This window comes from Halichoerus grypus, chromosome 9 (genome assembly GCF_964656455.1).
Source record: "Halichoerus grypus chromosome 9, mHalGry1.hap1.1, whole genome shotgun sequence".
NCBI lineage: Eukaryota > Metazoa > Chordata > Mammalia > Carnivora > Phocidae > Halichoerus > Halichoerus grypus.
The window spans coordinates 135383165-135397751 of record NC_135720.1 but is presented as its reverse complement, the minus strand read 5'-3'; the positions used below and the strand labels follow the sequence as shown (position 1 = coordinate 135397751).

The window sequence follows — 14587 nt, the reverse complement described above, 5'->3', positions numbered from 1 at the left end:
ATTATTGGTCATTTCTCTGGATAATGATCAATGCCTGTGCACTGAGAGGGTGGCGTATCCCACTACGACAAAAATGTCTGCAACAAGTGAAGGCAGTATACTTCCTCTTATTTAACAAACAAGGTAGCAAGAGTTATTTCCATAAATGGTATCGCAGATTTGGGTACTTTTTGTAAATTCTGAACCTAGGATTTAAGAGTGCTTCGTTGGTTCCTGGAGGATAAAAGTGAATGTGTCTGGAAACGTGCAGCACAACAAAGGTTAACCACACTTGCTTTCCTGCTCTGCATTTATTGGGGCTACAGAGACTAAAACAGCCATTTTCCTCTCAAAGAATTCGGAAAAATATAATACAACAGCAACTTCTTAAATACATAACAAAACTTTCTGGATCATGAATCAACATGAGATGTAATAGCCTACAGATATCGATTGGACAGCTTTATAAAATGTCACTCATCTAAGGCATTATGAAATTGTTTTCAGAGTTACACATATATACACGGTTCTATATACATAAAGGCATCCATTCATGAACAATAAGTCAAGCACTGTGTAGAGAAGGGTAAAATAATAGTTAGATTCTGAATAATTTTTAAGAGACAATTTGGCGTTCCAAGCAACAGTGATTTACATTCAAATAGACATGTAGATTTTCAAATCTAGATAGGTAAAGTTTTCGTGATGCAGGCTACAAGAAAATTCACACTGTGAATTATTTGTTTTTCAAAGGCCTCCTTATCGAAAAAGAGATTTCAAGTCCAGAGCAAACACCCATTGCGTGAACAAACAGAATGCCTACGACTCTAAAATTTGCTTCCATATGCCTTTCCCCCTCACCTCCCTATCCAATAACAAGAGAAAAATTCCCAGAAGGGGCAGCAGCTAGATGTTGTGCCCTTCTATCTGTTAATGTTTCTGGATGGGGGGAGGTTATTACATCTAGATTACAATTTGGTGAAGGAGTATTGATTTCTATTTCAAATAGGCTATACTACTCCAAACACAAAGATTTTTGCCACGACATCCAAACATGATCACATAGACCCACATTTCTTCCTAGTACAGAAAGAGGATCACTAGGAGAAGAGGGGCTGACAGATAGAGGAAGGAGACAGGTTAAACTCTCTCAGTGGCCAATTATCCCAGATGAAAACATCAGTCTCTGTTAGCGAAGTTGTCAGCTCTCTCCTTTGCAAACAAAGTTTCTAGCTCGACTGACATCTCGCCCTTTGATGCACCAGAGATATATCTCGGTCTAACCCACCAACCTTGATTCTGACAATCTCACACAGGCCAATTCATGTGCTATATAAGGAAGACGTCACGATTTTCCAGGCACTTTTCAACACAGAAAAACTTAAATCCAGTTGTTTAAAATCTGTTTCACAAACAACCCCCCACTCCCTAGCCCCTAGAAAAAAAGTAGCTGATTCTGTTACAGTTTCTCTGTGAGAAGACAAGTTCCTTCAGTTTTGCCAAGGAAACAGTATGGATGTTTTAACTCCAAATTTGGGAGCTCCACCTCTTATATCATAGGATGTTAGGTTACTCGAAATCAGCTCCTGTTTAAAGATTCTTTGTGGAATCGAGCTTAGAGAGTTCACTCGTGCTGAAGGACATTGCCATGACAGACATTCTTGACACAAAAATGCAAATTCAGCTGAGCTCCTGTGATCCCCTGAGCAGTTATAAATGCCCTTTGCTATAATGAGGCAGTGTTAAGACAAAGCAAATTATTCAAATATATGTACACTTGTCTTTAGACTAATATGAAATACATCGATAGAAGAGGGTATTCTTGTTCTGAAGCGTTTACAGAGTTTCAAAGGAAAATAAAGACACTTAATATTGAGAAATTTCCAAAAAATGATTAAAAATGTTTTTGGTTGGTTGCCATTCAAAGTTTTCCCAGAGTTCTCATCTATGTTCTATACACATGGTAAATAAAAATGTACACGACCAAGAGATGTACTATACATAAATCAGATATCAATATGTACGTGTGAACTAAAGTTCCTTAAATATACACATCCCCACTTAGGATACATTCCATTACATCGACAAAGCATCGTTCTTTAATAATAGGTCCAGGATAGCAGCAATTTAATAACCTAGTTACCCAGTTACCTCAGGAAAGTATGAGGGGTTCTGACAGTCCCTGATGCAGGGTCCCTAGTTTCAAGGAGGGCTCTCTACGAGCATTTTACATATTCTCATGAAGCACCAGGCTACGTTGGCTAATGGCAATTATGTAATCCTGTCAATGGAGAAAAAGTTATCGTCTTTTCAAAACCCGTTTATTCAAAATCTGACCGATGGATAACAGGAAAAATAAGTCGCAATAAGGCGATACCAACCCAAAGCATTTATGATACTTGAAGCATTTACATTTTATTTCTTACATTTTTTGTTGTTTTATCAGTGCCTTGTACACACAGAAAGTATTTGGATTGCCCTACCAGATGCTGAAAGAGCAATACGACACTCTGCTGAGAAGAGAGCTGTTCTGAGTTGTGTTTGGAAAGATGTAAATAACTGGATTATCAGTGTTTTTACAAACGGAGATGGCATGACATCACACTAGGCGTTGTTTTAAAAGAGTTAGGTTTATGAGTCTATACCTTTGGGTAAGTTATGAACTTGCAACCAAAATTTACATATATAATATGCAAAAAGAAAACCCTTTAGGTTGATTTATAATAAACCACATTCGTCCCAGAAGGAAAGAGAGAATGGCTTCGAGGAAACATTTATCTACCACTGGATAGACTCACGCATGCCCAGTGGATGGAAATTCTAGGTAGGCAGCAACTTACGTGGACTGGTGTACACATGGACTTTGATACTCACTCTCGGTGTGTACTTTTAGGTCCAACTCTAAATGTGTGGGCTGCATGAACACAGAGCTCAGGAAAGATCTCTGTTTCCTATGATGAAGGTTAACCTCGGCCACTCGACCAGTATTTCCTATAAAACAATCCTGTCAAACAGAGCTACCGGCTGTAGGAGGAGAATTTATCACCTTCCCAAAGTTGCACTTGCCAAGGGAGAGCTACTCGATCAGACCCCATTGTTTTACAGGCTGCAACCCCTTCACTTGGAAGGGACAACTCCGTCTGCACAGCAGTTTCTCCTGCTTGAAGCTGAGATCACACACGGAGAAACCTACTGTGTTTCTGCCAAGTCACTGTGGGAATGCCTGGAACAGCATGCCCGGGAGCCCGCAGAGGCAGAACCAACATACCCGCTCCCCCAGATAAGCAGCCTGCTGCGAGGCGCTTAGGACAAATTCCCCTTCAACAGTGTTATCCTTTCCGTCCTATGGGGGGCGGGGGAGTGGGTTTCTCCCATGTTTCTCGTGGTGGTCAAATCAACACAGAACAGACTCTAGCTGGTCAGTTACAATGTGTGTTGCCAACCATGATACTGAATGTTCACTCGGGCTCCTCGAATTTGGCTGGAACTTGAACAGTCCAGCGGGATCCTTCCCGAGGATAAAATGACGGTGGGTTCGTTCCTTCTCGGCAACCCCAAAGCTTCCCAACACGCTCCCTAGACACGGCCGAGACTGCAGAACCCAGGCCCTTCTCTTCACACGGGCTCGGCCTTTTCTGATGCCAAAGGCAGGCAGGCGAGTTCAAAGTCTGGACACAGAGGCACTTTCAAAGTTTGGCAAGGGGGAGGCAAGTTCACTAAGTGGGGCTTTATCACTGTGCTTCTCACTGTAAGCCCGGACGTCTGTGGCACGTGGACAGGAGCGGGGGCCTTTAGGTCGTGGATGGGTCGTGCTTTTTCTTCTTGCCCCGACAGGACTTGCAAACACAGCAGATGATACACGGGGAAGCCAGGAGCAGCAAGGGTGAAGTCACCAGGGCAATGATGCCCAATCCCACCAGAATCCCCACCACCTGGAAATTCCGAAGAAAAGCCCACTTCAGCAGTTTGATCTTCCTATATGTATACTAAGCCATCAGCTACAGACTGAATGTTTGTATCCCCCACCCCCCAGAAAATTCCTATGCTGAAACCTCAATGTCCAATACAACGGTATTTGGAAACGAAGGCCTTTGGGAGGTAATTAGGACCCGAGGGCGGAGCCCTCACGATGGGATTAGTGCCCTTACGAAAAGAGACATCAGAGGGCTTGCTTCCTCTCCCCAGCTCGGCACCAGGTGAGGACACAGCAGGAAGAAAGCCACCTGCAGACCGGGAAGAGGGTCCTTGCCAGAACCCAACCAATCCTGGCACCTTCATCTCAGGCTTCTCGTCTCCAGGACTGGGAGAAGTAAGTGTCTATTTTTCAAGCCACCCAGCTTTATGGCAATTTATTCTAGCAGCCTGAGCGAAGACACGACCCCAGGCACATGAAACAGTTACAGTTATGGGACCTTTCAGCAAGTGCCCCGTGTGACCTGAACCAGATACAAACCAGGGACGCAGCAAGGACTAGATCGGAGGTGAGAGGAAGAAACCGGACGCTCACCTGAGCTCCGGCACAAGCTCCGTGTAACCCCGAATTGTTGCTGTTGGCTCCCTCCCTACCCGAGTCTCCTGGACAGCCTCATAGGGATGCTAACAATGATTCCTAGGCTATTAGCACTGATGCCCTTAAAGGTAACGGAGTCTTTCATAAATATGAAGCACTATTAAAAATAAACCAGGGGAGGGGCGCCTGGGTGGCTCAGGCAGTTAAGCGTCTGCCTTCGGCTCAGGTCATGATCTCAGGGTCCTGGGATCGAGCCCCACATAGGGCTCCCGGCTCAGCTGGTAGCCTGCTTCTCCCTCTACCTACTGCTCCCCCTGCTTGTGTTCCTGCTCTCGCTATGTCTCGCTCTGTCAAATAAATAAACAAAACCTTTAAAAATAATAAATAAATTAAATAAACAAACCAACAAACCAGGACTCCCTTTGAACCTGCCACAGAAACACACAATGGCGTGTGCAGAGGGATCTAAGCCACAGCGGGGGCTCACAGGATTTTAGAGCACTGCCTTTTATACGAAATAGGACTTACAGGGCTTTAGGAAAGTCATCCTACCATTTTTCCAAGAGGAAAGAGTATCTGCCTCGATTCTGGCGGTCACTGGTAATCAGTGGGCTGCTCTAGCACCCTGCCCTCTACTACTCATCCTCAAGGCGATCATGCTCCCCAGAACCTCCCAGGCTGGCATGGGTAAGTAGAGAACAGGGTGGGGAGGAGGATTAGGTGGGTTTTTTTAAGCCATCCCGAGTCTGGTATTATCTCCTGCTCCCTTAAAGGTCAGGGTACCTGCGTTCGGTTCCACATCACCGAGGCTCTCGAGTGGCCCAGCTTATTCCTACACGGCCCTTTGTCATAATGTCTGAGGAAAATGTCATTCTGAAAAACAAAGAGAGAGGTTTCAGTATACACGCTCTTTTGAACTGAGACATAAACACTAACCACATCAGATCACCTTGGTGGAAGCAAAGGTTCTTTCAGGGAATATAAATGGCAGCCTCCAGGGATTCCAAGGCTGCAATCTTTAGACTCTATCTCAGTAGGTTGACACATCACTGAGTGAAAATGGATCATAATCATTGAGACTCTTGACTGAGTCTAGAAAGGATTGGAGTCCTGCCCAGTCATCTCTGAAAGGTGGCTCCAGGACAGGTGCGACGTGGAATGAGGATCGGGAGTGGAGGGCACGTGAGAAAAAATGCCAGCAGCTGAGATGGGAAATGCAGACATGGGGTCCTGAGAAGGTAGCTAACTTGATGTGGGAAGAAGGAGAAGAAAACGACAACAGAGAGATGAACTCTGTTGGGAAGACGATGGCCACACTTTGGACATGTTGAACTTGAGGGACACTTGAGATATCCAAGCCACCCTGTTCAAAAGGCACCTGATTACACAGATGAGAATTTTGGGGAAGACGGGAATCAGCATACATGGGGTGGAGAAAAACCACAGAAGTAGATGAGATCACCGAGGGAGACAGTGTAGACAGGCAAGCAAAGACGATGTCAAGGAGGACTACCCTGGGTGGCACAGTTGGTTTTTTTTTTGTTTTTTGTTTTTTTTGGCACAGTTGGTTAAGCATCTGACTCTTGGGTTCAGCTCAGGTCATGATCTCAGGGTGGTGAGATCGAGCCCCACGCCCAGTGCAGAGCCTGCTTAAGAGTCTCTCTCTCCCTCCTCCTCTGCCCCTCCCTGTTCTTGCTATCTAACTCTAAAAAAAAGAAAAAAGAAAAAAGCATGAGTCAAGGAGGCACCTGGAAAGGAAACAGAAGTGGCTAGAAAGGTGGAAGGAAAGCAGAAGAGATGCCATCACTGAAACAGAGGTGGTCAAGACATCAAAGGCAGGGGAGAATCTAGCTAAGAGGAGGACTGAAACATCCATTGGATTTTACCCAAAAGACAGCACTCAAAGCCTTGGAAAAACACAGTCAAGGCTGTGACGATGTGGCCAGCTGAGCGCACTTCAAAGACTGGAGGTAAGTATCAACAGCAAGAGGTGATTATGCTGTTTTGAGGCTTGGCTTCTAAGAGAAGGAGAGAGAGAGAATGGTAGTAAGGGAGACATGTAGGCTTGAGAAAAGTGTGACTCGTTTTTAAATGGGACACACTGAGCACATGGAGATGTTAGTGGAAATTGAAGGCACAGGAGAGAGAAGAGATAATGGAAGGGGACAAGTCTCTGAGGTCCCCAAAGCAGATTAAGAACACTTCATCCTCTGAACCAGCAGGGATGAGGACCAAGGCAGGAGCAAATTCGACACCCCAGCAAAACTCAAAAATCATTCCGTTTGGGCATCCGTCTCGGGCTTGGCTCTTGGACAATCATTCTGCTCCCATACCCATGCTCTGAAACTTTCCTATAAACAAAGATCAACACCACCATCTGACACAGAACACTTGTCAAGAGAAAAACATCATTACCAACAAGCCAGTGCCCCTGGCGAAAATGAGAAAATGAGATCTCAGAAAACAATGACCAGAAAAAAAAATGCTTCAGTATTTGAAGTCTGTGTATCCAGCCTTTGAACATCTGTACCATTTCAACTCGAGCACCGGAACAGTCCAAGTAACAGAACAGTGTGTTCTTTGCAACACCATACCCCAAACATATTGCAGCCAAAGGATGGGGAGATCTGGCACACATCTTTATTCCCTTACACTCTTGCCTCTTAAAAAGAACCTCATGGGCTCAGCTTCCTTGTGGATATGAACCCAATTAATGTTCTGGTTAAACCTGAAGGCAAATAGAAAAGATTTCTTTCCTTTGTAAAAACACAGGGGTGTGCAATCAATGAAAACCTCGCCCAGAGTACCACACGTTTGGAATCATAATGGGTCTCAAATATCACACATACTTGTAATTCAAGGGGTTATGATAAATAGTATTAAAAAATAAAAATAAAAAGAAGTGTTTTTCTTCTTTCAACCTGAGCTGCCGAGCTTCCACAGTCTAAAATTCAGTTTTCTTTCCCCCAATTTATAGCAGTGCTTGAAATACTGAGATCAGGCTGTTTAAAATTCTTCCTCACAGATGTCATCTGAGACAACTTAGCTAATTTTCAGTAAAAAATCAGGCATGTGGTGACCAGCATGCATCCCGTATTAACCGCACACCGACTCACTGACTGTGTGATACAAAAGCATCACCAGAGCTGCTCATCAAATTGAAGCAAACCAAGCAATTGAAATGAAAAGTTGAGTGGGGCGCCTGGATGGCTCAGTCGGTTGGGCGTCCGACTCTTGATTTCGGCTCAGGCTGTGACCTCAGGGTCGTGTGACCGAGCTCCGCCTCGGGCTCCATGCTCAGTATGGAGTCTGCTTGAGATTCTCTCCTTCTACCCTTCCCCCGGACTTGACTTGCGCTGACTTGCTCTCATTCTCTCTCTAAAATAAATAAATAAGTCTTGTAAAAAAAAAAAAAAAGAAGAAGAAAGAAAGAAAAATTGAGAAAAGAATGTCCACCTCACCATGACAGAGGGCTCACACTGATACGGACATATTTCATGAGTCCAGATTGCCAAAATAGGGACTATCTATTCCTATTTGGGGTAGCACACATGCTAGCAGAAACACCAGAACTGAAGGAAGATCTGTTCATCAGTCCTTCACACCACCTTTTACCTCTGAGGTTACCATGGGCCTCGGCACGGGACTGAATGAGCTGCACCTGAACTGGGCAAGACGTGTTTCACGAATGGTGAGGGGAAAGAATCACTGGGGCAGACCCCTTTATCTGGGCATGGATCCCTAACCAAATGAGAGCAATACCACTGTTGTGCCAATGAATGAAGTGGTTATTTAAGACATCCCATTGATTTGAGTGGCTTTCTTCTTTAAATTCAAAAAGAGGAAGAGAACCAAATTATGGTAGGCAGAAAATATGGTGATTACATGGCAAAAGGGACTTTACAAGTGTGCTTAAAGTAAGAGCCTGAGATGGAGAACAGCCTATATCATCCAGATGTGGCCAATCTAATCACTGTATCATCCAGATGTGGCCAATCTAATCATTGTATCATCCAGATGTGGCCAATTTAATCAGCTCACCCTTAGAGCAGAGCAGCTTCCCAGCTGTGGTCAGAGGGAGCCGTGACAATGGAAGAAGGGGTCAGAGAGACGTGATGTGGCTAGCTCCAAAGATGAAGAAAGGGGCCACACACCAACGAAGGCAGGCAGCTTCTAAAGGCTAGAAAAAGCAAAGAAATGGATTCTCCCCTGGAATCCAGAAAAGAATGCAGCCCTGAGGACACCTGGATTTTAACCCAGTGAGACACACATCAGATTGCCAGAGGACAGAACTAAAGACAATAAATTTGTGCTGTTTTAGGCCACTTCGTTTGTGGTGATTTGTTACAGCAGCAAAATAAATGAATACACTGACAGTTCTTTACATGATAAAAGGAGACACTGCCCCCCAAAGCAGGGAACGTCCCTAAAACAAAAGCCTGCCTTCACAGCTAAGCTGACACAGCTAAGGGACTCAAAGAGACATTTGCTAGACATCTAAAGTAGCAGGTTCGGGGTGCCTGGGTGGCTCAGTTGGTTGGGCATCTGCCTTCGGCTCAGGTCATGATCCCGGGATCCTGGGATTGAGCCCTGCATCGGGCTCCCTGCTCCACGGGGAGGCTGCTTCTCCCTCTCCGCCTGCCCCTCCCCCTGCTTGTGTGCTCTATCTCTCAAATAGATAAATAAAATCTTTTAATAAATAAATAAATAAATAAATAAAAATAAAGTAGCAGGCTCAGAAAGTATCCTTAAGAAAAATAACCTTCTTTTGCAGGACAAATGTAGGCTCAAGATTTTAAAAGGAAAGCCTGTAGGATCCTGACGGTTGCACAGATACGATGGAGAAAAAGACCACAGGAGAAGACGCTTCCAAGTGGAACTTACGTCCAGGTTCTGGAGACAATACCAGCAAAACGTGTGTTTGCAATTCTTGCACATCATCTGAGCACAGCCTTCGTTGCGTTCGATGTAAACCCGACAAACAGGGCACTGCTTAATGGGGGCTTCTGCGTCTGTCCCAAAGAGGGCCCTAGACACAAAATGGGTGAGAAATTATGGGGGGGATCAAGAATGCTGCTAGAACCACAAGGGTGTACACTAACCAGGGCTGGGGAAGAGTGGGCGGAGTGTAATTAATTCAACAGTTAACTTTATGGTCACCAACTGAATTCCTAGGGCTCCTGATTAATTCACTTCCATGGAAGAGGGTGGGGGTAAAAATAGGAGAGACACAGATTATTAGTTGTTTGGATAACTCAAAACAAAAAAAGAACCTTAATTTATTTACCTTTGGCTTGGAGTGATGATATAATTGTATTTTCCACACCTGACTTAATTTATTATTTTGCCAAATTAGTATTTCATTCCCTGAGCACACAACTGTCTAAATCAAAAACACAAGCATTCTGCTACACAACAGAAAAACTAGCTCTGGATCTGACACAGCATAGATAACTCTTTCTGGTGATCTGTTCCGATAAATAAATGGAAGAGGTCGGGGGAGGCAATAATCAATATTTGAAAATAAATGCCCAGTCTCATTAAAGAGACCTGCTCCAGACAGATGAATAGGTCAGCACAGGCTCACAGCCTTAGGGGACATGGAAAATACGTGGAACACATTGGGGTGGGAAGGTTAGGGGGGCCACAGCGCTACATTGCACGTTAGCTACCGTTCATCAAAACCAGCCCCCAGCACACAGAGCCATCAAGTTCGCAAAGTGTTGTCGGATCCAGGATTGGATTTGGTACTTACAATAACCTTATTAGAGCAGTGGGACACTTACTATCTTAATTCTCTTCCCCACCACCACCTTTTTTTTTTTTTTCAAATAGAGAAACAGACTCATAGAGGCTGAGTGACTTCCATGAGGTCCCACAGATACCAAGCGACAATGTCAGAACTCAACCTCTCGGGGCGCCTGGGTGGCTCAGTCGGTTGGGCGTCTGCCTTCGGCTCAGGTCATGACCCCGGAGTCCCAGGATCGAGCCCCGAATTGGCTCTCTGCTCAGTGGGGAGTCTGCTTCTCCCTCTGACCCTCCCCCCTCTCATTCTCTCTCTCTCTCTTAAAGAAATAAAATCTTAAAAAATAAAAATAAAAAAAGAACTCCACCTCTCTCGCCTCTGGGATCTTCACATTGTCCCATGACACCCACACACCTCACTGCCATGTGCAGAGGGTCCTGGCTAAGAAGACGCATGCCTGCCATGTGCACTAGATCTATTTTTCCTCTTGGTTGGTTTGGTCCAAGATTCGAGCACACTATCCTAGCCAGGTAGTGCTACTATTCCTGAAGCATGGTTCTACACACTCTGAGGGTGCGGGCTGAGTCAGCCAACTGGACCAGAACACCGGTACCTCTGCTCTTGCTCATGCAGAATAGCCAGAGCCTCAAGCAAAGCAAGGGATCGAGCACAAAAGTCTCTCGCTCTGGGCCTTTCTGCTGCCATAAAATCCCTCTGTACTGAAAGGTACAGATTTAATTGCTTCTCGCTATAACAGAATCTGAGCCTTGGCACCATCTTCTAGGCACCAAGTCCTGAGAGATGTGGCCTGTGCACCGAGCACTGCGCTGCCCTGAAGGGCTGCTGTTCCTACTGTGGTGCTCTCCTGGACAGGATCGGCACGCCTCACAAGCTGCCACATGGTCGGGTCACAAAATAATTGCCGCACCGCTTTGCAAGCAGGAAGAACGAGGTAAATCCATAGCAGGTGCTCATGCTTCCTAAGCAAAAGGCTGTGGACAAGCCATGCTTTGCTATTGAAAACCAGTGGCCCGTGTGCCTCCCCCTACCTGAAGAGGAATCAAAATGTATACAAACCCTAATTTCAGCAGTCTCAGGGAGATCGTCCAGGGGTCAGTACCTAAAAGTCCCTTAGAAAGGCTCTGTCAGTTACTCTTTGTTAGCAACTTCCCAATTCAGAGCCACGTCTCAGGGAAGTTCCCCAGGGAAATAACTAATCTCTAAATTCCATCACAAGAGAACTCCTTCTCCAGGCGACCTGTTTGGGCTTTCGGAGAAAACCGGTGACTAATCCCAAAGACGGCTTCCTTTCTTACCCGTGCTCTGTTGGCAGGACGATGGGCTGACCATCTCTGCAGGAGACTTCTGCGTGCCAAGCATCCTTGCAACAGGAGCAGAACTTCAGGTGACAGGAGGGGCACTCCACCTGCACAGGCTGTCCCGGGTCACTGGAGGCAACAGGGCACACCGTTTGACAGTCGGCCACGGGGCACCATGTTCGGTAGGGGTCCAGGTGAACTTCTAAAGCGCAAACAAAGAAAATGGGACGGTCTGTGTGTCTTTCATACAGGCCCAGGCTTTCTCCGCTCCGTTCTTCTCTTTTATAGGCTAAAATTTATGGAAGGTTAGTACCACTGAGGGCAGTGATTTCTACTCTTCATCTTCATAATGGACCCAAACCTTCAAGGTCACTCAGCCCTGCCATGTTTCTCAAAGTAGGTGCTAGTGGAAGAGGCCACCACTGCCCTTATGAACAGACAGGGAGTGTTCTCACTAACCAAACTTGGCAATTCTTTTGGAATACTTCTCGCCTTTCAGCACTCAAAGTAGGCAAAAATCTCAAGTCCCTGCTACAATTATTTGGGGCATTGTCTTGGAGGAAAATTGGACCTGAAGGTCCTACTGAAGCAAAAGGAAAAAAGAAATTAAAAAAGGATTTTGTCCTTTCCGGGACTGAGAAATAAGTAGTGAGGTTTCTTACTATTTTTTAGAGGGAACTGAAAGAACAAGAAAGAAATCAAATAGTTTAGGGACCAAACAGTGCCTGGTGTGGCTTAGCCAAGAAGTCAGATTGGCTGTCAATTTGGATATTCCGTTGTCCTACCATATGTTAGAGACATTTGTAAAAGACTCACATGCTCTAAAATCAAAAGGTTTCACAAACCATAAAATGATAGTCAGTTATACACTACACCAGCCACATCCAGGTGGCCTGTAGGAAAGAATATGGAGTTGGGGGTAAGCCGACTGTCATTCTATTCAAATGTTTACGAATCTTGTGCAGTTTTCCATTTTTCTATTCAATAACAGACCTCACATTCTTGTCTTATAATGTGACCTTTAAGGGAATATATCATGTGAAAATGATGTTATTTGAGTAGAGTAGCCCTTTTTTCTCTGAACCAATGTATTTTGCAAATTTTAAACCAATGAGATTCCAGTTTTAAACCTCCTAAGGCTTATGATTCTTGGAAATTTCCACACAGGAGGGAAACAGACCCAAAGAGTGGTGCGCAAAGGAAATGAAGGCATTAAGTATGAGCTTAGTTTTAAAGGTAATAATTTTACAAATTCAGTATCAGGGGAAATAAGTCCAAAATGTTCCAGCAAACACTGTCTCCATTAATCTCTCATCTAGAAAAGGCAACAATCGGATCCATGCTTATTATAGGTTTTCATTCAAAAAGAGCATCCTTACACATATTTTCTTATCTAATGATTCTGGGGAATAGGGGTTGGAGAATGATGAGCCAGATAAAATCAGAAAAGGGAAGCCTATGATTCAAAGGTGCTCAGACCCCAAGAGAGATGGGCCCTTGAAAGAAATCCCTGAAAGTTTGGGACAGGCTAGTTAGAAAGTCAAGGGGACAGTGACATAGACCTATGCTCCAAGGTCCTGACCTTTTATTTCCACACCATTGATACTTTTTTTCCAAACTCTTATAACTGCTTCACAAACACTAAGTCCAGAGAAATGAAGTCTGGTATATAAATTAGAGCTAAGGATACCCACATCACCTACCTACTTAACCACCCATTCTAAATCACGGGTCTTTTAAAAGACTGACAATACAGAAGAGAAAGGAAAGGAAAGACACATATTATAGTTAAATTTGTAGCATCCCTGCGGATCACCCTAAAAAGATACAAGGATACAACTTGTCCTCATAATTCTAATCCAAATTATTTGGTAGAAATTCTGACCTGTTTGTTTCTACCAACTTATTATTTCATGTATCTTGATTGCCACAATAAAAGCAGAAACAATAAATACGGGAGCAGTTACAAATTTTGATGAATTCCCATAAAAAAAAAAACAACAACAAAAACCTTAGGAAGCAAAGCAGCTGATACACAGTCCAATCAAAAAGCAAGGGAAGAGTCTGAGCCACAGAAAACAGCGATGCTCTGTATTTTTCTCCACTTTGACAGTACAGGAATGATCATGCGAAGGAGGGTGGTGGAAGGGGCAAAAGGGAGACATTACAGCTTTCTACTTATTTCGTTAGAAGTCTTGTTCTTTAGGAATAGCTTAGAGAGCTTAACCAACATCCAAAGTGGAGTTACCAGGAGATGGATTTTAACTCTATCCAAAAATGGTATCGGCTACTCAAGCCACCTCTGCATTATCCATGGACCGTCTGTCCCAACTCCTTCCACTGCACCTCGCTGAGAACGCTCATGTTCATGGACACGGAACACCGCAGACTTGCGCTCTCAGCCTTCCGCGCAGCCACGGTGTGGTCATGTGACCTGGTTCTGGCCAAAGGGAGGTGAGGGGAGGTCCGTCAAGGGGCTTCTGGGACTAGATTTCTTCCGGATCCTTAGGCAAGAATCTCCCTTCAGTCTGTGTGCCTTTGAACACAGCCGTGGGAAGCTGTGATGCCTGGGCCAAGACAACTCTGGGAACTCTGAGGGGAAAATTACATGAGTTGGAGAAGTTGAGCCGCTACGTCGACCACACCTGCAACAGCCTACCTCTGGATTTCCTGTGTGCGAGGTAATTCAGCGCCTTCACTGGTTAAGGCACTTCTAAGTCCGGCATTCTGTTCCTTGCAGATGAAAGCATCTCAACCCATAAGGTTACCTCTAGCAATAGTGAGCAAATGCCCAGGTCAGACAAGGACTGTTCTTCCCCTGCGGCACGTAGTTTTAAAGTCTTTTCCAACCCGAGGTTATAGGTGAGGCACATGGAAATGTGTATGCAAATAGAAATAAAATATATACTACACATATTGTCCTGTAGAAAACCTTATCTACCATAATAAAAATTTATTTTTATTATTTATTAACCTTTTTAAAAAAATTAAGACACTACGCCAGACCCATAAGGTTTTTGTGTAGGTTAGTAG

The 14587-nt window shown here is 44.6% G+C and overlaps 1 protein-coding gene across 4 annotated transcripts in view; it reads right to left on the bottom strand.

The window, feature by feature from the left end:
• Positions 1-275: 275 nt before the first annotated feature.
• The window catches only part of RNF144B (ring finger protein 144B), a 174185-nt gene continuing 159873 nt past the window's right edge, over positions 276-14587 (bottom strand). For all 4 annotated transcript variants that reach the window (XM_036078119.2, XM_036078118.2, XM_078055731.1 and 1 more), the window contains exons 5-8: positions 11552-11756; positions 9374-9518; positions 5273-5362; positions 276-3911 (exon numbers count right to left, since the gene is read on the bottom strand). In XM_036078119.2, the coding sequence (XP_035934012.1) occupies positions 3771-3911; positions 5273-5362; positions 9374-9518; positions 11552-11756 (581 nt within the window). In that variant the 3' untranslated portion in view covers positions 276-3770. The remainder of the gene's footprint in view (positions 3912-5272; positions 5363-9373; positions 9519-11551; positions 11757-14587) is intronic.